This window comes from Muscardinus avellanarius (genome assembly GCF_963383645.1).
Source record: "Muscardinus avellanarius genome assembly, chromosome: 3".
Classification (NCBI taxonomy): domain Eukaryota; kingdom Metazoa; phylum Chordata; class Mammalia; order Rodentia; family Gliridae; genus Muscardinus; species Muscardinus avellanarius.
The window spans coordinates 146,050,663-146,074,059 of NC_137788.1; the positions used below are offsets into that span (position 1 = coordinate 146,050,663).

The window sequence follows — 23,397 nt, forward strand, 5'->3', positions numbered from 1 at the left end:
ACAGGATGTCAGAGAAAGAATGAGACGCGTGACAGGGAGACCGGAACTCCCACCGAGGGCCTGAATTTATTTCGTGCAAATCGCTCATTAGGCCACTTCCTCCGCAGCCTCGGGGTGCTAACAGCTAGATGGGGTGTGAGTTGCAGAAACTACTCGGGGATGGCTCTCCTCCTTTCTTCCCTTGTCTCCTATTAATTGTCCTCCTGCATATGTAACTTTCTCAAAAAGCTATTTAAAATCCTTTGGGGCAGGAGGTGGCCTAGAAACCGTAAATTATACACAGAAGTCAACTTGCATCTGCTCACATGCCCATCTCCCACATTGCAGAGAACAGCCCATCTTCACCACCCGAGCGCACGTCTTCCAGATCGATCCCAGCACCAAGAAGAATTGGGTGCCCGCGAGTAAGCAGGCCGTCACCGTCTCCTACTTCTACGATGTCACGAGGAACAGCTACCGCATCATCAGTGTGGATGGAGCCAAGGTAGTGCCTGCCCCCTTGCTGATATGAACATTCTCGCTTCTTTTCCATCCAGAGCTGTGGGATACATGTGAAAACTGGGAAGAAAAAATGTACCCCAGAATTCTCCCTTCTTAACACACAAGTTGTGCTTACTCACAATGTCTGTGTCGTCACGTACCTTGCCTTTTCTTCCCATTGAAAATTATGGCAAACGAGTAAAAAGTAGATTTCCCCTTGACCACACTCTCTTCGTAACTAACATTTTAACGGCTGTATAATGATTCCATCAGGGGCCTATAATACGCTCCATTTCTCCCCCACGGTTGGCTATTTAAGTGGCTTCCAGTTTTTTGCCATGGTAGATAATAAGCATTCTTGTGTATTAAATATCTTCAGTTGTTCGTCATATACTTATTGCTTTCTTTTGAATGTTTGTTTTCTTAGGCTACATTCCTAGAAGTAATATTATAGGTGGCTCTGGATGCATATTGCCCAATTGGGTTTCAAAAATATGCTTCCGGCATGTATGGAAACACCATTTTATTGTACCCTTGCCAGCACTGGGTATTATATCTAGTTTGGTTGTGGTATAATTAGACACAGGAGTCAAATTTTATTAAATGGTTTTGCAATATTTCTCTTTCTTTCTTTCTTTCTTCCTTCCTTCCTTCCTTCCTTCCTTCCTTCCTTCCTTTCATTCTTTCTTTTTGCAGAACTGGGAATGGAACCCAGGGGCATTCAACCTCCGAGCTATGTCCCCAACCCTATTTTTTATTCCTTATTTTGAAACAGGGTCTCACTGAGTTGCGAAGGGCCTCGCTAAATAGCTGAGGCTGGTCTCGAACCTGCGATCTTCTTGTCTCAGCCTTCCAAGTACTGGGGTTGTAGGCGTGCACCACCACACCCAGCTACAGTAATTCCTTTTAGCTTGTCAAGTGGATCTGCTTTGAGCTATCTAACAAAATCCACAAAACAGTATGCCTTCTATTTTGTTTTAAGATTGTAACTTGTATCCTGGCACGGTCATGCTCTAGTTCTAGTTGGCCTCTTCCTTTCCTATCTCTAGTCTCTCCCAACCGACCTCTGCCTCTAGGTCAGCCTCCCTGGGCAACAGGAAGCAAGGGAGTTGGGAGCCGGGCAGGAGGATGGGACCTGGGTGTCGGCCTCTTCCCCAGCCTACAGAGTAGAAGGCCTGGGGAAGCCTACCCTGGAAGAGGCTGCTGGTGCCAGCTGATCCCAGGAAGCTGCCTGCATTAAGGCGAATTCTCCTTCCAGCCCACGTTCCTCCCCTCTGCTCTCTCAGCACCATGGCGGCTGCACAGGAAGTATTTTGGCCCCACCATTCTCTTTTTTCCAGTCACCCAAACTCTTCCTCCTACTCAGAAAGGGAGCCCAGAAGTCCTCGTTTCATAGCTGAGGTCTAGACGGAGGCAGCGACCCGGCCAAGTTCACACTGCTGGGGAGGTGTGACAGACTGGGGCTGGTGCCCAGCTCCTCAGACACCAGGTGTTGGGTCCCTGGGTTGGAGCAGGCTTCCTCCTGGCTGCTAGAGGAGCCTTTCCTGACACAGGTCATGAAGGTGGTCTCCCCCTTCCATCTCAGGTAGCAGGTGCCTGTACACAGCAGGTGGGTGACATATTTTTGATGAGCGAATATCTGAAAGGTGCTTTGATGTATTTTTAATTTTTTTCTTTTTTACTTCTGGGAGACAGTTGCAAATGCCTCTTCTCTGTGCTTCTGAGCTGGAACTGTCCAGAATCTTTCCAAGATGTTAGTTCCGATAGGGATGGGGATTGAGCCGACCTGCCTTCTTGCATCTGTAGATCCTGTCTGTTCATCTACCATCCTTGATGGGTTTGTACTTTTGTCAGTTATCTAAAGATATGCTTGGCTTATTTATAGATAAAACATCTTCCTTAGAGCAAGTGCTTTGGCCCTATTAGCTAGACTTGTAGTAATTTGTCAGCCACTGTATCCTTAGGGCTCTGCGGCTCCTGGAGGCTGTGACAGCGCAGTAGAGTTTGAGCCAACTGAGGTGGTGACGAGAAGTCAGGCGGGCATAGTAGGGAGGCAGTGCCCTTGCTGCAGAGTAGAGCTAATTTAGGGCCAGCGTGGGGATCCATCAAGTTAGAGACTCACTTAAAGAATAGGAGTTGAAACCTAGGCCACAGGGCGCCACTGAAATACAGAGCCTGAGCCAGAGGACCTCGGGCCTCTACCACCCCTTCTCCTCCATAACTTCCCAGAACCACCCAGAGTTCTGGCCTTACCATCGTACACCGAAGAACTGTGAGGAGGCCTGGGTCTATGGGAGGCCCTGGGGAATGGGGAGGTAGTGATGGAACTTAGTCATGCCTTTGTGTGTATGGTGCTGGGGATTGAACCCAGGGGTATTCTAGCTCAGAGCTACACCCCCAGCCCTATTTTTGTTATTTTTTAAATTTTGAAATAGGTTGCAGAGGGCCTCACAGTGTTGCTGAGGCTGGCCTTGAACCTGCAGTCCTCTAGTCTTAGCCTCCCAAGTACTGGGATTATAGGCATGTGCCACCACGCCCGGAGAATTTAGTTATTTCATTATTATCACCAGTATTCAGGGACAGAGTATTCAGTATTCAGTGGATGGAGGCAAATTTCTTGCCTGGAGAACTGGAGCATTTAGCACTGGATGTGATCCCACCCTCAGTCCGCTGGACCCACTCGACAGTGAGCGGCAGCGAGCGAGGCCAACAGCCAGACCTAGGTGAGATCAGGCGGGGCGTGGAGAAAGGACCTCAGAGCGGGAGCAGCCACCGCACTGCCCGGCATCCCTCAACGCACCCCTCCCCACCTCTTCCTGGTCCTCACCACCCTGGCCCAGCTCCTGCCCTGTCCGAATAACTCCGGATGGATCGCCTCTCTCCCTGTAGACTGGGAGAGGTGCAGTGTGCTGACTTCTAGCCACCTGGGCTGACGCCAGTACAGTGCCTCCCCCGACAGGCTCTTGTCTCGTGTTTGCCGCACCCCCGTCTCTGTTTGGTCAGCTGGGTTCTCCGTCCTCATCCCTGCTACCTGCCCAGCTGTACAGCCAGGCCTCAGGTGGCTTAGGAACGCACCGTGAGCCAGCCACTGAGGCACGGTGGCACCTGGTCTAGGGGAGCGTGGGACTTCCTGTCCTCCCCATCTCTGTGGTCCACTGCATCGAGACAGCTACACTTCATTTTAGGCTTTTGATCCCCAATGTGGACCCCAGCTGAGATGACAGCTCAGCCTTTGGGGCCATGTCCTGGCCTGTGGGGTGTACCTGTTACCTTGGGTGGGTCAAGGGCCTGTGGCTGGGCCTCTCTGGGTTCATCTGACCACATCATTGAGCTCCTGCTTGGCCCTTCTGGCAGAGGGCTGTTGCTGGCTGAAAGAAGAGACCCGCTTCACCCCACCCAAATAGAGTAGATGTGCTTCAGTAACAAGTGGCCGGTGTGGAAGGGGCTTGGAGGTCGTTGTGAGCAAAGGATGTACCAGACCCCGCCACTGTGTGTGAGCAGCCTTCGGAGCCCAGGCTCCCGGAGGGGAGGCGTTACAGGCGGTAGCTTTAGCAGCTGTCATCCCAAACCGAGCGCAGTGCGCTCCTCTGCCCTGGCGTTTTTCGTGCTCTGCTTGGGGAAGGACACGTGGTAGGTTCCTCGGCTCTGAGAGCAGGTGGTGCTGCTCTCGTGGGAAAACCGTATGCGGCCGACCTGGTCTTCATCCTTGCTGAGACGCGGAGGTGTCCCCTTTCTTCAGGGATAGCATTGCGGGTGTCAGTTTCATGGCCCTAGGGGACTATTGGGTCTGCGTCGGGGTATGGCCTACCAGGAGACTGCTAGCTCTTTGAGGAGGGGGCGCCAAGCCCGGCTCATCTTTGGAATCTCCGCTCCAAGCCAGAGCAGGCAACACCGGAGAATTGGGAGGGCGAGTGAGTGGGTGGCGAGGTCAGGCCTGGCCTCAGCCTCCCCAGGCCCCAGCAGGTGCATCGTGTGCCGGGGGGACAGTGGGCAGGGGCACGGGCACTGCTAAGGGGGAGCCAAGACCAAAGCCCAGAGTAGCCCTGTTCACGGCCAGCAGGCAGATGGGGCCACAGGAGGCGGCTTCCCGCTTCCCGCCTCTCACAGCCGTGCCGTGAGACACGGACACACACCCTCAGCCGTATGATTTATGGTGAGTTTTGGGCAGAACAGCCAACTCCATCATTAAGACACTCCATTTCCAGGGCATTTGTTAATGGAGCCGTCACAGCACTGGGGTTCATGGTGCTGTTGGCACTCTTCATAGACAGAGTTAATCACTGCCGTCCTTATGAGGAACTGCCTGTGCCCGGGATGAGGCTCGCCCCAGGCAGGCGCTTCCCCTAGGTGTGCTGGATGACACCACCGCCCTTGGTTCTCAGTTATTTATAGGATCTCAGAAAGGTTTTCTGTCCTACAGATATTTAGCACAGCCCACTGTGTCAAAGTACTGCCTAAGCATGGTGGTTGGAGGATAGCAGCCACAGAAACCCTGGCTCGTTTCGTGTGTCTCCTGGGAACGTAAAATGACTTTCAAGAGGACATTGAGGTCTCATTCCACTCGTCACTGTAGCTTCCTCTTGAATAAATATAAAAGACCTTCCTTCCAGGAAGGGAGTGAGCATCTGGAAGGTTCCTAACACACAGTAGGTTTTCAGTGAATGTTGATTTCTTTGCTTCCCTGTCTCTGTATATTTTTCTAAATCATCTATTAATAATTACCTTGGAAGCAGGCAGCATATCATATATATTACAATATGTGTGGATATGTTTTTATATTGGTGCATTATAGCCTCGCATAATGTGGATCACACTGACAATGGCATATATTCACACAGTCCTTGTTAACCGAGGCAGCATGTCTTTTCATTGCTGTCACCCATTCTCAGCCTTTTGTGAAGAATGTCTAAGTCCTTCCAACTCCCAACTCCCCGGATCTGGGAAGGTTTCCATGAAGAGGAACCTGTGTCTTGTCTCCCCATGTAATGAGCAGCTTCTGCTGAAGCCCAGAGCAGAGACTAGAGACTGACGGAGCTGAGCTTTTTGCTCAGGTATTTTTGTGCATTTTACGAAGACTTGGTTCTAGTGACCTAACGGAACAAACTGGGTCTTTTCCTAGGGCATCTTTTTTCCCTTTGGGAAGAAAGCAGAAGTAGCTCACGAGAAAAGCAGGTGGAAGCCGGGCGTGGTGGCGCACACTTGTGATCCCAGGATTCGGGAGGCTGAGACCGGAGGATCGCGGTTTACAGAGAGCCTCAGCTACTTAGTGAGGCCCTCCTCAACTCAGTGAGACCTGGTTTCAAAAAATAAAGATTAAAAATAGGGCTGGAGCTGGAGCTCGGAGGTCGAATGCTCCTGGGTTCCACAGAAGAAGAAGGAGAAGAAGGAGGAAGAAGGAGGAGGAGGGAAAAGGAGAAGAAGAAGAAGGAAGAGGAGAAGGAGAAGGAGAAGGAGAAAGGCAGGTGTATGCAGGGGTCAGGAGCCCTCTGAAAGCTCGTGCCCAGGACGCTTTACAAAGCAGCCCCTCTCCCTCCTGAGAGGAATGATGTGGAGGCCGGAGAGGAGCTGCCACAGAGAGCAGAACTAGAAGCATCTGTCTGCCCATCTTGTCAGGACTTCATCTTGATGGCCAAGCGTGTAGGCCAGGATGTAGCTCCCACAACGTGGGAGGTGATGGAGAAAGCTCCAGGGTTCCCCACTTTTGAGAGCACAGTTGCCCAGGATATTGTTTGCTACTTTTGTGGCTTTGAGAATGTTCAGACCAGCTGTCTTTGGTGGTCATGGCAGTGTAGAAACATGCTGGAGAGATTGGAAAAAAAAAGCCTTTCTCTGTTCTTTTTCTTCTCTCCTCCCCTTTTTACTACCCCCTGGATCTGGGAAGTCCCAGAGCCCTGGGGTAAGCTGTAAGGAGCAGGTAGGACATTACAAAGCTGCGTGGAGCCAGAAGTATCAGCGGAGCATGATAGGGAGAGCAGGCATGGAGCCGGCGCCGTGGCCCACCTCTGTAAGCCTAGTACTGGGAGGCTGAGACAGGAGGATTGCAGGTTCATAGGCGGCCTCAGCAACTTAATGAGACCCTGTTTCAAATAATAAAATAGTGGTTGGGGTAGAGCTCAGAGGTAAAAGTCCTTGGGTTCAATCCCCAGTACTACCAAACAAAAAAAAAAGAGGATGGGTTTGCATTTCTCTCCGTCCTGGCTGACCCCCAGATTGTGGGATCCTACAGGCTGTGTTCAGTAAGCACCTGGATGCCTTGATATTGGAGACAAGGAGGGGGATCTGTGTTGAACCAGGATTAAAGCAGTTCCCCAGCAGAGCAGGGGAATGAGAGGACAGTAGACTCCCCCTGACTTCCCTGTTAGGGGGAATGAGAAGGACAGTAGACGCCCACTGGGAAATTCTAACGAGTTCCTTCAAAACCAGCATCTTGTGTCCCAAGAGGGATGTGATGAGGCACTGCGCAGCGTGTGCTGGGGAGGGTGTGGGTGAGGACTGCGCTGCTCTGGGGGACGGGGTGAGTGAGTTAGGCTGAGCGCTGTGGGCTGTGGGCTGATACCTCCAAACTTGCTCTCCCTCTTCAACATGCTGCAGAAGGGAGGAAGAAAGAGGATCTTAGAGGACTTAGAGTAGCTGAAGCCTGAAATCACACCAGCAAGGGGCTAACCTGCCTGAACATACTTTTGCTCAGCTGACATACCCAGCAATCTTATGAGAAGTGTCATGCTTTCCATTAACTTTATAGAAAATGTCACTCGAGACACATAGTAAATTACATCTTTCAACTTCCGTGGATTCATCGCTTTGTTTCTGAGTTAGGTATAGAGGTTGCAGCAGACCAGTGTTCCCACTGATAACTAGCAGGGGGTAAATATAGATAAATAGGGTGTGTGTGTGTGTGTGTGTGTGTGTGTGTTATACTGGGATTGGACCTAGGGGCCAATCCCTATGTCCAATGTTTTATTTTTTATTTATTTATTCATTTATTTATTTTTATTTTGAGACAGGGTTTTTCTAAGTTTCTGAGGCTGGTCTCGAGCTTGTGATCCTCCTGCCTCAGCCTCGTGATTCACTGTTTTTTCAGGCATGTGCCACCGCTCCTGGCAGATAAACACAATTAAAAGCATTGAAGAACAGTAGAAATGATGAAGACTAGAGTGACCACGATTCCAGAGAGATGAGTCTGTCTGTCCGTCTGTCTCTTTCTCTCTAGCAGTCACCAGTTCTGAGTGCAGGCTGGAGATGGGGCTTGACTCTTACAGAGTTACTTCTGGGTGCAAGAGAAATCAACACAGCACTTAGCACTTGATCACAGGGCTCAGAGATCAAGTTGGAACCTCAAGGGGCTTCAAACTCAGCTGATTTTTAATCACAAGATATTTGCTGAATTCCAGGTCTGTCTCAGAGTGTAAAGAGTTAGGCTGCTACTTGGAGTAAAATTCTTCTCACATTGACTGTGCCTGGAAAGCAGAGTCCTGCAAGGGGGCTTAAAAAAGTAGTAAAGACATAAAAGCCTGAGAATCAGCCCTGGACACCTGCATCCCTATTTAGGGAAGCCACTCACTGATTCTAGAAGCAGCTAGAGGCTGGGACATCCGGCCTCGGTCCCCAGGAAGTCTTCTGCTAACAGAGACGGTGTCATCATATAATTTAGTGACAGAATGCGAAACTTGAAGGGCTCTAAACAGGTGGCCAGTTTCCCCTTTGTGATCTGTGAAACTATGAAGCTGTGTGAATTTGAAGACCATGTTACTATGCCGGACCCTTTTCGAGAATGCTACTGAATCTCCAGCAGCCTTTCGGGGCAGAGGAGATGAAGACCTGACAGAATCTCCAATGAAATCCCTACAGGGGCCGCCCTTAACTCAGGGGTGAAACAGAGGTGATTTTTACCACAGCTGAACCCCAGCCCTGACCCAGCTCTGTCCCTGAGAAGTAGGGACTTCCTGCTTGCCTCACAGAAATAAAGGAACGCTTTCTCTGGTAGATGAGAACATTATATGAAGCCTTAATGGTTCATTTATACTAATTATCCTACAGTAAAAGTGACTAGACTTGTGAGAAGGTGAGGTAATAAATATCCTTGGAGTCAGGAGGGGAAAAAAACCAGGTAATAGAAACATATTTTAAAAATGATCCAGATGTTAGAGTTTGCATCAAGGATTTAAAAATAACTGTGATTCATATATTCAAGGAAATTGAGGGGGAGCAGGCAGATAGATGAAGGGAAGAAGAATATCCCCAGATACTCAGAATTTTTTTTAAGTATCAAATGGATAATTGTACAATTTAAGAAATATCATATCTGAAATTAAGAACTCAGTTGATTTAGACTTAATAGCAGATTGGCTGCGTCGATAGCCAAGATTATTAATAAAGTAGAAAAAGATCAATAAAAACTCAAATTGAAGCAGAGAGAGCCAAGAATTGGGAGAGACTAATTGATCAGTGTAAAAAAAAAAGGTTAGACATACCCAAAGGTCTAGCGTATACGTGTTTGGAGTCCTAGGGGGAAGGAGAAACAGTGGAGCCGAAGCAGTAATCATGGAGAGAATGATGGTGAATTTTCCAAAAACTGATGATGAGTTCACAGGTTTGAGAAGCTAAGTGAAGCTGAACATGTGCATGCCTGTGATCTCAGGACTTGGGAGGCTGAGGCAGGAAAAGCTCAGGTACGAGGCCAGCCTCAGCAACTTAGGCCCTCAGAAACAGCGAGACCCTATTTCAAAGTAAAAAAAATAAAATAAAATAAAATAGGGCTGGAGGTGTCACTCAGAGGCGGAATACCCCTGGGTTCCATCCCCACTACCATAAGAAGGGAAGAAGCAACAGCTAAATTAACCCCTAATCGTGGTAAATCGATTCTGCTCTTGAAATCCATTGTTGCTTTGTAAGTAATGCGTCCATGATACCCTTTTTGACTATTCGCTACTTTTATAACCTTGAACAAGTCACTTGACCTTACTGATCCTCAGGGTCCCCTTTTGTAAAAATAAGGTTTAGATAAAATACTGTATGGAAACATGCCTTAGAAGCGGTTAGGGTCTCAAGCCAGAGAGCATCGCTGTCGCTGCAGCTTGACTGACTCTGGGGTCACCTGCTTGGGGCGTGCTTGGAAGCTATGCCCTGGCCACTGGTCAGCCTCTGTCCACTGCCACTCAAGGGGACTTGTGAGGTGGGGCGTGTGATTCCCCTGGGGGCCTAGGGCTGCAGGGAAGGCAGCAGCAACACTTAAATCAAGTTTCTGGATGGTCTGGGCCTTGCTTTGCCCTCCCAGGATCCTAGTATTGGAAGATGTCCAGGGTTGGCATTCTGGGCTCATGAATTCCTCCTGATTTACATGCCTTCTCTAGGTCTGCCTTGGTTCTGCCATGTCAGTCCGGCCTGTGACTGAGCCAGAGACCCACCACCCTCCAAGGTCTCAGGAACATTCCCCCGTACCTGCCCATATTTAAACCTGCTTCTCCCACACTCCACTCCCCTGTCTCCATTTCCTGACCATGTCCGGGGACAGCCAGCAGATCTCTTTACTAACTGTCTGTGGTAAGCAGAGTGCTTGGCACATACTAATGCCCAATGTTCGTTGGATGAATGGATGGATGGATGGATGCATCATGTGCTGGATACCATCCTTCCACCCCTCTGGGTTCATTCTCTACCCTTTACCCTGCTCTGGTCCCAAGAAGCTGACCTGCAGATGACATCAGTGGGCTCCTGGGGCTTCTGGTTGGGTTTGGCCAATGACAAATGGTGATCAGAGGAAGAGAAGGGATTTGTCACCCCCCGCCCGGCTCCCCTGTTTTGCAGTCACACATGCGAGCTGTGTCCCGAAACAGAACAGAAGGGCATCTCCTTTCTCCAGGCAGCCTCTCCACCTGAGCCCGGCCCTCCAGGGCCTGCAGCCTCCCGTCGCTTGCTTCTTCCTTTTGGCCACGGGGTGGTGACAACACCAGGTCCCTGTACCATCCTTTAGTTTCCTTATGCTCTGCTTACACCTGTGTAATTGTCTCTATTAATTAACTCTCTACAAATTGTCCTAATTGGTGTGTACCTTCTCCTTCCCATTGGGAAGCAGCAGGCCCCCAATTGCTTATGAAGATTTTAAATGGTTTGAACTGGGCACTGGAGCTACAAGTGATTTTAAAAAGTACATATACTACAGTTCTTCCAAGAATATTGCCGTGGCTGGCCTTGAGGGGCGCTCTGGTGCGTAGCAGCTATGGAGCAATAAACGGCAGTTTTGAAACTACTCTCTGCTTAGGAGAAACCTTCTCCCACTGATAACCTGTAGGATCTTATTTAAAAAAATGTGTGTGTGTGTGTGTGTGTGGTATTGGGGATTGAACCCAAGGGCACTCTCCACCTCTAAGCTACACCTCCCATCCTATTTTACTTTTTATTTTTGAAACAGGGTCTCACTAAGTTAAGGATAGCCTCACTAAGTTGCTGAGGCTAGCTCCAAACTTACAATCCTCCTGTCTTGGCTTCCTTCCCCAATACTGGGTTATAAATGTGTGCCACCTCGCCCAGCTTAGGATCTTATATTAGATCGACTCCCTCTTGTTTAGTGTCTGGAATTGCCCCTTACCATGGCTGTGAATCTGACTGTGCATGGGATGTGCTAGAAGAAGAGCTTAGGACCAAATACAGCAGGGCAGGGAAGCCGACTGTAACACTGCTCTGTCTGCAGAGACATTTTAAAGAGCAACTGTGGCGTCCAATTTGGTGTTTACGTTTCTTTTTCTTTCTTTCTTTCTTTTTTTTTTTTTTTGGTGGTGGTACTGGGGTTCCTGGAAGCCCTTCTACCTCCGGGCTATACTCCCAGACCTATTTTCTATTTTTATTTGAAAACAGGGTCTCTTAAGCCAGCACGGCTGGCTCCGATCCAGCGCGATCCTCCTGTCTCTGCCTCCCAAGCACGGGGATTACAAGCGTGCGCCACCACTCCCGGCTGGTGTTTACATTTCTCCTCTGGAATGTGTTCCTGCAGGTGATCATAAATAGCACAATCACACCGAATATGACTTTCACCAAAACGTCGCAGAAGTTTGGACAGTGGGCTGACAGCAGAGCCAACACGGTGTTTGGTTTGGGGTTTTCCTCTGAGCAGCAGCTGACAAAGGTAGGTGGTCTTTTCTTTTCTTTTCTTGTCATGTCTTTTCTTTTCTTTTCTTTTGGTGGTACTGGGATTCCTGGAAACCCTTCTACCTCTGAGCTACACTCCCAGACCTATTTTCTACTTTTATTTGGAAACAGGGTCTCTTAAGCCAGCGCAGCTGGCTTCGAACCAGCGCGATCCTCCTGTCTCCGCCTCCCAAGCGCGGGGATTACAAGCGTGCGCCACCACGCCCAGCTAGGCGGTCCTTTCTACAGTTCAGTAAACACCACACGGGTTGCCGCTCTCATTCAGAAATTAACTGCGCTCTCATTCAGAAATTAACTGCCGAGGGATGGAGTGGTGGCCTTGGGGAGCAGGATTTTTTTTTCCTGGTGTTGCATTTCACTCTTTTGATATCACAGCACGGCCAAAGCAGGTACCCTTTCTGAAACACAAGCTTCCTTAACGATGGAGCAGTCGGTTGGGGAAGGAAATTCATCTCCAACAAATGTTACTTCAGGGTCTGCTTCCTGCCATCCAGGGGCCAGCTGCCGCCTCCTGTGCTCAGAGTCGGTGCACACTCGGGGGAGGGTGCCCTACCTGCCCAGATGCTGTCCACCGGATCTTCAGGACCCACAGGAGGGGACAGTTGTTGAAGGGTGGAATTCTGAGGAAGAGGCCACATTCCTGTACCAGCAACTGTGCGTCTTCGTGAAATAAGCTGGCTACGTGTTTTAAAGCATAAAGTACAGGGTGCCCAAACAGGCAATACCGTCCCCCAGCGGCTGATAGAATGAAAATATAGAACACAAACTTAGGTGACTGCAGTGGTATATGCTTATAATCTTATTACTTGGGAGGCTGAGACCGTAGGATTGCAGGTTCAAGGCCAGCCTCAGCAACTTAATAAGGTACCGCAGCGACTTAGACCTGTTTCAAAAGAAAAAAAAAAAAAGGCTGGGAGTATAGCTTGGGAAGTTTACTGAGCTCAATCCGTAAAAAACAAACAAACAAACAAACAAACAAACTTGTCACTTCACTTTTTTATTTATTAAAGAGAGTAAAATTCACCGGGCGTGGTGGCGCACGCTTGTAATCCCCGCGCTTGGGAGGCGGAGACAGGAGGATCGCGCAGGTTCGAAGCCAGCAGCGCGCGCTGGCTTAGGAGACCCTGTTTCCAAATAAAAATGTAAAAATAGGTCTGGGAGTGTAGCCCGGAGGTAGAAGGGCTTCCAGGAACCCCAGTACCACCATAAAGAGAGAGAGAGAGAGAGAGAGAGAGAGAGAGAGAGAAAGAGAGAGAGAGAGAGAGATATTCTAGTGTGCACAGAGTACTTTTTGTTTTTGTTTTTGTTTTTCTGAAACAATTTTCTGAAAACTATTTGTTTTTCTGAAACTATTTTCAAGTTTGGTGTAATTTTTTTTTTTAATGTGCTGGAGAGATTGGAACCCAGAGGCCTTTTAACTTGAAGGTACATCTCCAGCCCTTTTTATTTTTTGTTTTGAAATAAGATTACACTTAGTTTCTGAGGGACCTCACTAAGTTGCTTAGGCTAGCTTTAAACCTGTCATCTTTCTGTCTCAGCCTCTCAAGTACTGAGATTACAGGCACGTGCCACTGTGCCCAGCTATGATTTATCTGTGACAACCATCAATGCCAGTGACTGGAATCCTCAGAGATAGGGGATAAGGTTTGTTTAAGAGGAATCCTTAACCTGGAGTCCCCACACTTCTTAAAATGCCACATAGTGGTATGGAGGGGTCTTTTTTTTTTCCTAGAGAGAGGGTTCATAGGTTTGAGTCCATTCTCTAAGGGTCTGAACACACCTGTGAATGGCTGGAAAGGAGCTGAGCAGATCAGAGCTGACCACAGACCTGGGGCCGAGGGAACAAGCCGATGCCGCTGAGGAGCCTTGCCGTTGAAGGGCTGGAAGCCCGACTTAGAGAGGAGTCTCCTTTTAGGGTAGAAGAGCCCCTTGTAGAGATGCAGACTATGTGGGTTGAAAGTCAGGTTGACCAGTTTATGTGACAGGAATCTCGAGTGTCAGTATCTCAAGGAGAAAAGGGAGAGCTGGAAATCTGGGCCCCAGAAGGGCTGTGGCCGGGCCGGCTTCCGGCAGCTGTTTTTCTCTAGTCTGTTGCCCTGAATGTCTGATTGCCTGCCTGCCTGCTGCTCTTCCAGCACCGCGCTAGGCACTGAAGCGCAGAGACGCGGGCCCTCTTTCAGGAGTCGCTTTGCAGGATTCTTGGGGAACTGACAGAGTTACATACTACAGGCTCAGCTGGTTGAGTTCCCTGTGTGTACTGAGGGAGATTTTTAGTGTACTGGGGATGGAACCCAGGAGCTTTCTACCCCCGAGCTACACTCCCAGACCTATTTTTTAAAATATATATTCTATTTAGAAACAAGCTTTCACTGAGTTGCTGAGAGCCTCACTAAGTAGCTGAGGCTGGCTTCGAACCTGTGTGATCCTCCTGTCTCAGCCTCCCAAGTACTGGGATTACAAGTGTGTGCCACCATGCCTGGCTAAGGGGGATTTTTAAAGAAAGGGGAATTAGGGTGAGTCCAGAAATCACTCCAACAGTGGCCTGCTGATTTGTACTCTCCTTTCGTTCAGTGCTTACACACATTTATGTATGCAGGCACACTCATACACACAGGTCTAAGGAGGCTTCCACACACAGATCGGGCCATCCCACACCCACTCCCCTGACGGGGATGCCCACAGATGATCCTCTGCATCCCAGGGGCTTCCATGAGAACTCTGTTCCCTGAGAAGCTCAAGAAGTTCAAACAGGCCTGGTGACGCTCTGTCTATCCGTTGTCATGCCACCCATCACGGAAGCATTGGATCATCGTGGCCCATAAATTCAAGGCAGCCAGCACAAATGTTGAGGGTGGGTCATTGGATGCTGTGAATGGACATGTCCTCTCCACCCTGATCCTGCTGACCCTGGCCTGTGGTGCGGTGCCTCTGGAGCTGTGATGTTCCCGCAGGCACACGCACAGCAGAGCACCGCAGCACATGCCACTGCTGCTGACCAGGGACGTGGGAGAGCCCGAGTGTCCCTGGCAATTAGACTCCTGCTTCCCTGTGTCTGCAAACGGGCGAGTTCTCTGTTGATTCCTTCGGGCTGAAGCAGTGTTGTGCGGGGCCAAAAGCACTAAGGCGCTACCATCTGTAGTGTCTGTTGACGTAAGGATAAGTCACCGCTCCCTCTGTTATGAGCTTTCATGAGGGAGGCAGCTGGTCACTGAGAGCTGGGATGCTTAGGGTGGGTCACCGTGTTAGCAGCTGGACACTCAGCAGGCCAGAAGTGTCCCCTGGTACCATGGCCGGTGTGTCCAATGTGTCCAGAAGTCTTTTGAGCAAACACTAGGTTGTCTGGAGGAGTAGAATCACTAAGTACCCACACAGCAGCCTTCCTGTCACCGAGTTTGAAAGATTCTCCTTTGCTCTGAAGGGTGGGGATTTCTGATGAGCATTCACGTGGAACATGGCTATTTTCAGGCTTTGTTATATTTGGATCTGTTAACATTGCCATTTTCCAAATCTCTGCCACTAGTCGTCCAACTTGATTTCCTCCTTTTCCCATGCAGGCAGGCCCTCATTTCCCCAGGGTTCAGTACAGATCCCGGTGCGGGCCGCCTCTCCTGTGCATATGCGTGGTGAGCTCTTACAAGCTGGGGGCGTTCCCTGCATGCATCGTCCTCAGACAGGAGGACTAGTGAGGCAGTCGTGGTGCTGAGTGGTGTGGGCGAAGCCGCAGACCTTCACAGAAGGCCCTGATTTAGGAGGGCAAGGCTGCCAGAGGCCAGCCCTCGGAGTGCCTCGCTGGTCCTGCTGGGGTTTCTGGGATTTGTCCTATCACCTGATCACCTGAGAAGGGTTTTTTGGTTTTTTTTTTTTTTTTTTTTTTTTTTTGGTGGTACTGGGGTTCCTGGAAGCCCTTCTACCTCCGGGCTACACTCCCAGACCTATTTTTTTTATTTTTGGAAACAGGGTCTCTTAAGCCAGCGCGGCTGGCTTCAAACCTGCGTGATCCTCCTGTCTCCGCCTCCCAAGCACGGGGATTACAAGCGTGCGCCACCACGCCCGGCCCTGAGAAGGGTTTTAAGCCCAGAAGGAGAGTGATCAGATTTACATGTTAGGTCGGTTTTGTTTTTTGTTTTTGTTTTCTGGCAGCGCATCAGATTGTTTTATATTACTTTATTTGCAGTACTAGGGATGGAACCCAGAGGCATTCTACCTCCGAGCTATAACCCCAGCCCCATTTTTTACTCTTTATTTTTGAAACAGGTTCTCACTGAGTTGCAAAGGGCCTCTAAGTAGCTGAGGCTGGCCCTGAACCGTGATCCTCCTGTCTCAGCCTCCTAAATGCTGGGATTACAAGTATGTGCCACCATGCCCAGCTACATCAGATTGTTTTAGACCAGAATGGAGCTAATGAAAGGTTGAGTAAGAGAGGTATAAAAGATTGAGGAGCTAAACTGGCAGTTCTTGGCAAACAGATGAGGGAGGGAGGGAGGGAGGGAGGGGAAGACTTGGGGATGATGATGCTGGCTTCTGAAATGGGGAGGAAGAGCAGGTGTGTCAAGTGGAAGTGGGCATGATGGGGAATGAAGGAGTGAGAGGCAGCGCTCCCATCTGAAGTGGGCAGGGTTACGGGGTCTTCCTCCTGGAGCGGCCCCTGGAGGGAAGGGAATGACAGGCACACCCAGGGCCTGGGCGAGTGGGCTGGCCCATCTCTGCAAGTGGTCCTGATCTGGTCCAGGGCCAGAGGTTCTTCCTGAACCCCAGGCTGGTTTGAGAGAATCACTCGTAGCTGCCTGGAACAATTTCTTCAGTATTTGGAGAAATCAAAGTAGCTGGGAAGAATAAAAGGGGGGATGTTTCTATGAAAAGAATCGAAAGCAGAACTCCAAACAGAATCCAGAACAAGTTGTTAAAGCTCAATTCTTTGTGCCTCTGGGAACTAAAAAAGACCTTGAGCTATGCCTGCTTCCAAGGGCAGCCACTTCTAATTTTTCCCAGACAGAAGAAAATGTCCTATCATTAAGGAGGCGTGTCCTGTCTTCTCGAGCCAGTCTCTGGCAGCTCTGGAGTCTCCACTCTGTCACAGTGACCTGCCATCGTCACAAAGACTTCTCAGACTCTCGGGTATCTCTTTTGTCCAAAATATTTCAAATCAACTTTCGCCTTTTCTTTGAAGGGAACCATTAGCCACACGCTGGTAAATTGCCGGTGAAGTGAGGCTGGCAGTCTTGACAAGTGGCAATTAGCTGGAGGGCTCCGGAGAAGTGTGCTGGAGACAGCTGTGGCTGAGTATTCCTGGCTTCCCAGAGCACCACCCACAGACCCCCAGGGGGATGGCAATCAAACTCTCTAGACTACAGAAAGGAACACCAGTGTGGACGTTCCCATTTAAGAACACTTTAGAACTACTTCTCTAGCCCCCAGAAGGAAAATAGATACCTTGGTCTTAACAGCTCTCATTACAAGGACCACTTCACAGCCACCGTCCAAAAACTGCTGCAAGGAAACTTTCTGCTCTTTAGACAGGCTTTCCAAAAATAATAGAAGTTATGTATTCCCAGAAGTAAAGTAAACTGGGACTCATCTGTCCACCCGCTGGAAAGACACAATACCTCAGCCTACTAAAGAATGTTGAAAAGGAACTCATGTGTTCAGATAAAAGGAAGAGCTTACGAAAAAGGAGAAAACGAGAGAGGGAGACCCAGATACCACAATGACCCAGTTATTGAAGTTCAGCTTCTTTCTGGCCTCTGGCCTCAAGTTGTCTCTGTTCTGCGTTTGGCTTCATCTCCGTCATCACAGACAGAAGGAAACACATTTTGTCACCAAGCAGAGCAGTCTGGGAGTCACGACTCCCTTGCAGTCGGTCCAGCTCAAAGCCAGTACACAAGTGGTACCTGCCTTCCACCCATTTCAGTACTTTTATCTCTAACTCCTGTTTGTCTCCTTATATCTATTTTGTTCATGGTGTCATGGTAAGAACATTGCTCAGTCTTCCACCTTTCTGTCAGTATAAGCACTGATCTTTTAAACGGGGGATATTACTTGTTCTTTTGATATGTTTTAGTCTAGAATGGTTTGGGCTGCAAGTAACAGAAAAATCTAATCAGTGATTAAACAAGGTTATTCTTCTCACCATAGTGCTGGGTCTGAGAATTCTGATGGCTCTTTTGTTCACTGGCTGCTGCTTTTTTGACCTTCCCTTCATGGTGACATGGTGACTCCTCAGCTCTGCACCAGCATCTGGGCTCATAGCAAGAGCCAGGGAGGCAGAAAACTACTGAAAACTACCCCGGCAGGCTTAGAGGTCTGGGCTCCATCGTCATTCCTAAGGCCCTGGTCCACTCTGCCCCTCACCCCCAAATAAAGGGAAGTAGATCGCCATGATCAGCTGGGTCCAGCACTGACGAAGTCTACTGCCCCGGACAGACTTGGCATCTGTTAAGCTTAGAGAAAGGGGAAAGTAGATTCTGAATGGTAAACAGTAGCGTCTGCCACAGGTCTTCAATGGCCGAGGCTAAGAAGAGCTATGCCTAAAACCAAGCAATAGTATTCATCTTTCATTTTTCACGATAGTGTTGGTGATCATTTTGATTAAAATTGTCACCACAGCTTTAAAAATTGTAGGAAATTGCCTTCATAAATGCATGAGGATTTGGTAATATGTTTCAGAAACCTTTTTGGTTTGACTATCCTTTGATATGTGGGTTTCATTTACAGGAATACATTCTGAAGAAATAATTGAGAACAAAGATTTTACCTCTAGGATTTTCCTTGTAGCATCATTTGTAAGGATAACTACAAGAGAGACAGAGAATAAATATAAACCTCCAACGGTTGGAAATTGGCTAAATAGCCCATTATATCTTTCAGGGTAATACGGTAGAGTAATTAAGAAAATGTATTAGAAAATCATATAATTCCATGGAAATATTCATTCCATATTGCTAATTCCAAAAGAGGCTATAAAATGAGATGTGCAATGTCATTCCATTTTTAAAAGAAATATATGTGATGGATGCATATATACAGACATAAAATATTGGAAATTTGCCTGGTTAGTGCTTATTTTGGGGTGGTAGACCATAGATTTAATTTTTTAAACTATATTTTCCAAGTTTATAAGCATAAGAAAAGGGAAATACTAAGGCAAACTGTAGAATTGGCCAGGCATGGTGGTGCACACCTGTAATCCCAATAACTTGAAAGGCTGAGACAGGAGGGTTGCAGGTTTGAGGCCAACCTCAGCAACTTAGCAAGGCCCTCAGCAACTTCGCAAAACCCTGTTTCAAAATAAAAAACCAGCTGGGCATGGTGGCGCACACTTGTAATCCCCGCGCTTGGGAGGCAGAGACAGGAGGATTGAGCAGGTTCGAAGCCAGCCACGCCCACTGGCTTAGGAGACCCTGTTTCCAAATAAAAATGTAAAAATAGGTCTGAAAGTGTAGCCCGGAGGTAAAAGGGCTTCCAGGAACCCCAGTACCACCAAAAATAAATAAATAAATAAATAAATAAATAAATAAATAAAACAAGCCGGGCGTGGTGGCGCATGCTTGTAATCCCCACGCTTGGGAGGCAGAGACAGGAGGATCGCGCAGGTTCGAAGCCAGCTGCGCGCACTGGCTTAGGAGACTCTGTTTCCAAATAAAAATATATAAAAAAAATAGGTCTGGGAGTGTAGCCCGGAGGTAGAAGGGCTTCCAGGAACCCCAGTACCACCAAAAATAAATAAATAAATAAATTAATTAATTAAATAAAAAACAAAACAGGCCTGGGAGTGTAGCGCAGAAGTAGAATGCCCCTGGGTTCCATACACGCACACACGTGCGCACACACCCACACACCAACTGTAGACTTGGAGGGATTTTTACACCGAAGGCTGATCTGTCGGTGCCTCTCGACCTGCTCTTCTGATGCTGGAGATGCTAAGAGGGAACCTTCTCCCGTCATCTCCCAGGATTCTCTGCGTTGCTTCCAGGTCTTTGTTATTGTAGGTAAGATGAGGGTCACACCCGTCCTGTGGAAGGCCTTCTTTCCTGATTCCCAAGCATTTGTGCAGAGCAGCGCCCCAGAAGCGCTGCCACCGAGTCAGCAGGTGTGAACAGTTTTCTTTTTCTTCACTCGTGCTATTTCCAAAATGCTTCTCAGCAGGGCTGTACCAAACCACAATAACAAAAAGATCTTGCACTGGGGTTTATAATTGTATTTAGTGTTTGCTAATTTAGCAGGGAAAGAATGGTACCTCATTATTTTGATTTGCATTTCCAGTGAGGCTGAACAATCTTTTCTTTAAGTTGTTTAGTTATTGCATTTATTCATGAATTTTGCCATGTATCTATTGGGGTTTTTATATATTTTTCTTTTTATCTTGCACAAATTCTTTCTGTACTAAAAATAATAGCCCTTTTCCTGTTATCCCAGCCCAGCTACAGATATTTTACCCACACCGTTGTTTTACTTGTATGTTAGTTTCATTTTCCTTTTTTATATTCAAAGCTTTTAAATGGTTTGTAGTCAAAACTGTCGTTTTTGTGATTTTCTTTTATTTCTTTCAAGTTTAGAAAATTATATTCCCACCCCTCAAGCCATAAGTTTGATAAATATTCAACTTGATTTGCATCCAGACTTTTTGGGTTTAGCTTCTTTTTTCTACTCACCTCTTTAACTCATCAGTAATCTACTATGCTACTGGTTTGTAATAGGGTGGCGTTGTTGTTTTGTGGCACTGGGGGTGGAACCCAGAGGCTTTCTACCTCTGGGCTATACTCCCAGACATATTTTCTATTTTGTTTGGAAACAGGGTCTCACTAAGTTGCCGGGAGCCTCACTAAGTAGCTGAGGCTGGCTTCGAACCTGTGCGATCCTCCTGTCTCAGCCTCCCAAGCGTGGGGATTACAAGCGTGCGCCACCATGCCCGGCTTCGTAATAAGGGTTTAAATCCCCTCCCCAATTACTAAATTTCTCTCCATTACGTGTTGAATAATCTTCCTACATAGTTTATGATTCCTCCTTCATCATAAGTAATTTCTTTTCTTTTTTTTTTTTTTTGGTGGTACTGGGGTTCCTGGAAGCCCTTCTATCTCCGGGCTACACTCCCAGACCTATTTTTACATTTTTATTTGGAAACAGGGTCTCCTAAGCCAGCGCGCGCGGCTAGCTTCGAACCTGCGCGATCCTCCTGTCTCTGCCTCCCAAGCGCGGGGATTACAAGCGTGCGCCACCACGCCCGGCCATCATAAGTAATTTCTATCTAACTGGTAGGGCTCTGTGTGTTCTGCTCCATCATGTGTCTACCAGTAACATAGCGTGTGTGTGTGTGTGTGTGTGTGTGTGGTGCTGGAGATGAAATCAGGGACATTCTACCTCTGAGCAACATCCGCAGCCCTATTATCTTTATTATTTTGAAATTTTGAAAGAGGGTTTTACTAAGTTGCAAAGGGTCTCCCTGTGTTGCAGAGGCAGACCCCAAACTTGCAATCCTCCTATCTTAGCCTCCCAAGTACTGGGATTATAAACAGAGACCACCATGCTTGGCTACAACATATCTTTTAAAATGAGTATTTATTTAAAGTATATCTAGTAGGGCTTTTCTTATTTTGTTACATCTTAAACTTATTTTCTTAAATTTCATTTTTGATTTGTGCCTGTTGAATATAATCAAAATCCTCTGCAGAGCTGAGCGTGGTAGTGGGTGTACCTCGGAGAACACAGGTTAAAGGCCAGTCTCACAATTTAGCAAGGCCCTCAGCAATTTAGTGAGACTCTGTTTCAAAATAAAAAACAAAATAGGGCTGAGGGTGTAGTTCAGAGGTAGAATGCCCCTGGGTTCAATGTGTGTGTGTGTGTGGGGGGGCCTTTGAGGGCAGGAACCAAGCCTTTGACATGATCCTCTCCTTTCTCAGGGGCAGGGCTATGCAAACCTGAACCCAGAGAACTGAGAGCTCATCCATTCACTGAATAAATGATTGGTGCCTGCTTTATGCCAGGTGTGGAGGTGGCTGCAAAAAAGAGAGGCCGGGACTCCACCATCCAGGAGTTCATGGTGTGACGTTTTCACCGAAGGGGTCTCCAAAACGAGGAAGGGACTTCATCCATCCCTGCTGAGTTTGATGCAGTTTAAGCAACAAGTCATGGCTTTTCCTCTGACAGCTCTAGGAAGGTTGAAGGTGAAGCCCCACGCCTGTGGCTTTATTAACAGGGTCTGCAGCAGCAACAAGAGCCAGAACTGAAAACCCAGCATTTTAATCTCAGAGGCCAAGGTGTGGGTCCCAAACATGGGTCTCACTGTGTTTGTTTATCCATCAGGGTGAGCACTGTGAGGATTCTCAGAGGACTGCCTCTGCCCAGATATAAATGAGTCCTCAACAAGGCCACAGAGCTGTCTGTAGCGTTGCAACCTGTTCACTCTTTGTCTGTCTCTCAACAGTGATGTTCAGCTCTCCAACCTGTAGTACCAGCATCCTCCGTAACTGACTGTCTTCTGTTCAAACCATTACCTTGCCAGTAGCTATGAGCCAGTGATTGATATGGTAGCCCGGCCTTTTAAGACTTTTTTTTTTTTTTTTTTTTGGTGGTACTGGGGTTCCTGGAAGCCCTTCTACCTCCGGGCTACACTCCCAGACCTATTTTATATTTTTATTGGGAAACAGGGTCTCTTAAGCCAGCGAGGCAGGCTTGACACCACTCCTGTTAAGACTTTTTTTATTATGAAAATACTAAAACATTTTTGTAGAAGTAGAGAGCATGGAAGAATGAGCATTCTCTACGCATCACCTAGATTTAACAGTCATTAACATTTTGCCACGTTTACTCATCGTGTGTTGTCATTGGAGTCTTTTAAAGCAGATTCCATAATTAGGGGCTTAGTCATAGGCTACATGTTGCATTACTGTTTTGTATCCTTAAGCTTTTAAGACCTTCAACAGTTCCTTCCCCAAAACTTCGTGGGTGTCTTCCTTTTTCTTGAGGAGTTTTTGGATCTTTTTGACGGGGTTGGGGACGTTTTTTCATGGATTCCTGCGATGTAGCTATGTTTATTTTGTCGTTTTTGTCTTAGTTACTGTCATTCTGAGGTTATTCATTTGTCTGTTTTTTATACCTCAGCATCAAACCAACATGAGCAGCTTGGAAGCTGATTCAGATCTGACCTTGACCAATAGTATTTACTGAAAAATAATCCTTATATTCATTTTTCTTTAATCTCAAAATTATTTTGGATTTATATGGGCTTTACTGGATTAAAATGGATACAAAATAGTAAGGATGATTCCTTTTATTTATTTATTTATTTTTTGGTGGTGGTACTGGGGTTCCTGGAAGCCCATCTACCTCTGGGCTACGCTCCCAGACCTATTTTTTTTATAGGTTTTATTTGGAAACAGGGTCTCTTAAACCAGCGCAGCTGGTTTCGAACCTGCGCGATCCTCCTGTCTCCGCCTCCCAAACGCGGGGATTACAAGCGTGCGCCACCACGCCCGGCAGGATGGTTCCTAAATGACAGCCATGAATAATATTGGTAAAAACCCTAATAATGGTTTCTTCTGTTCAGTTTGCAGAGAAATTCCAGGAGGTCAAAGAAGCTGCCAAACTAGCCAGAGACAAGTCCCAGGAGAAAACTGAGACCTCAAGCAATCATTCCCAAGTAAGTGCTTTGACTATGAAATAAATCTACTGTGATTAGTGATCAAGACTTCTCACTCCTTGCTGCTCATAGCAAGAAAAGAAGAAAAGGAATTTTGGCAGTAGGGCATTTTGAAGGCCTTTTCAACTGTTAGCCTGCTCACA

At 47.7% G+C, this 23,397-nt stretch overlaps 1 protein-coding gene across 1 annotated transcript in view; it reads left to right on the forward strand.

The window, feature by feature from the left end:
• Positions 1-331: 331 nt before the first annotated feature.
• Positions 332-23,397, forward strand: part of HOMER2 (homer scaffold protein 2) — a gene marked incomplete at its 3' end in the record, with an annotated part of 36,958 nt that continues 13,892 nt past the window's right edge. The window contains exons 1-3 of the mRNA XM_080691825.1: positions 332-484; positions 11,468-11,599; positions 23,162-23,254. Of these exons, the coding sequence (XP_080547951.1) occupies positions 11,498-11,599; positions 23,162-23,254 (195 nt within the window). The 5' untranslated portion in view covers positions 332-484; positions 11,468-11,497. The remainder of the gene's footprint in view (positions 485-11,467; positions 11,600-23,161; positions 23,255-23,397) is intronic.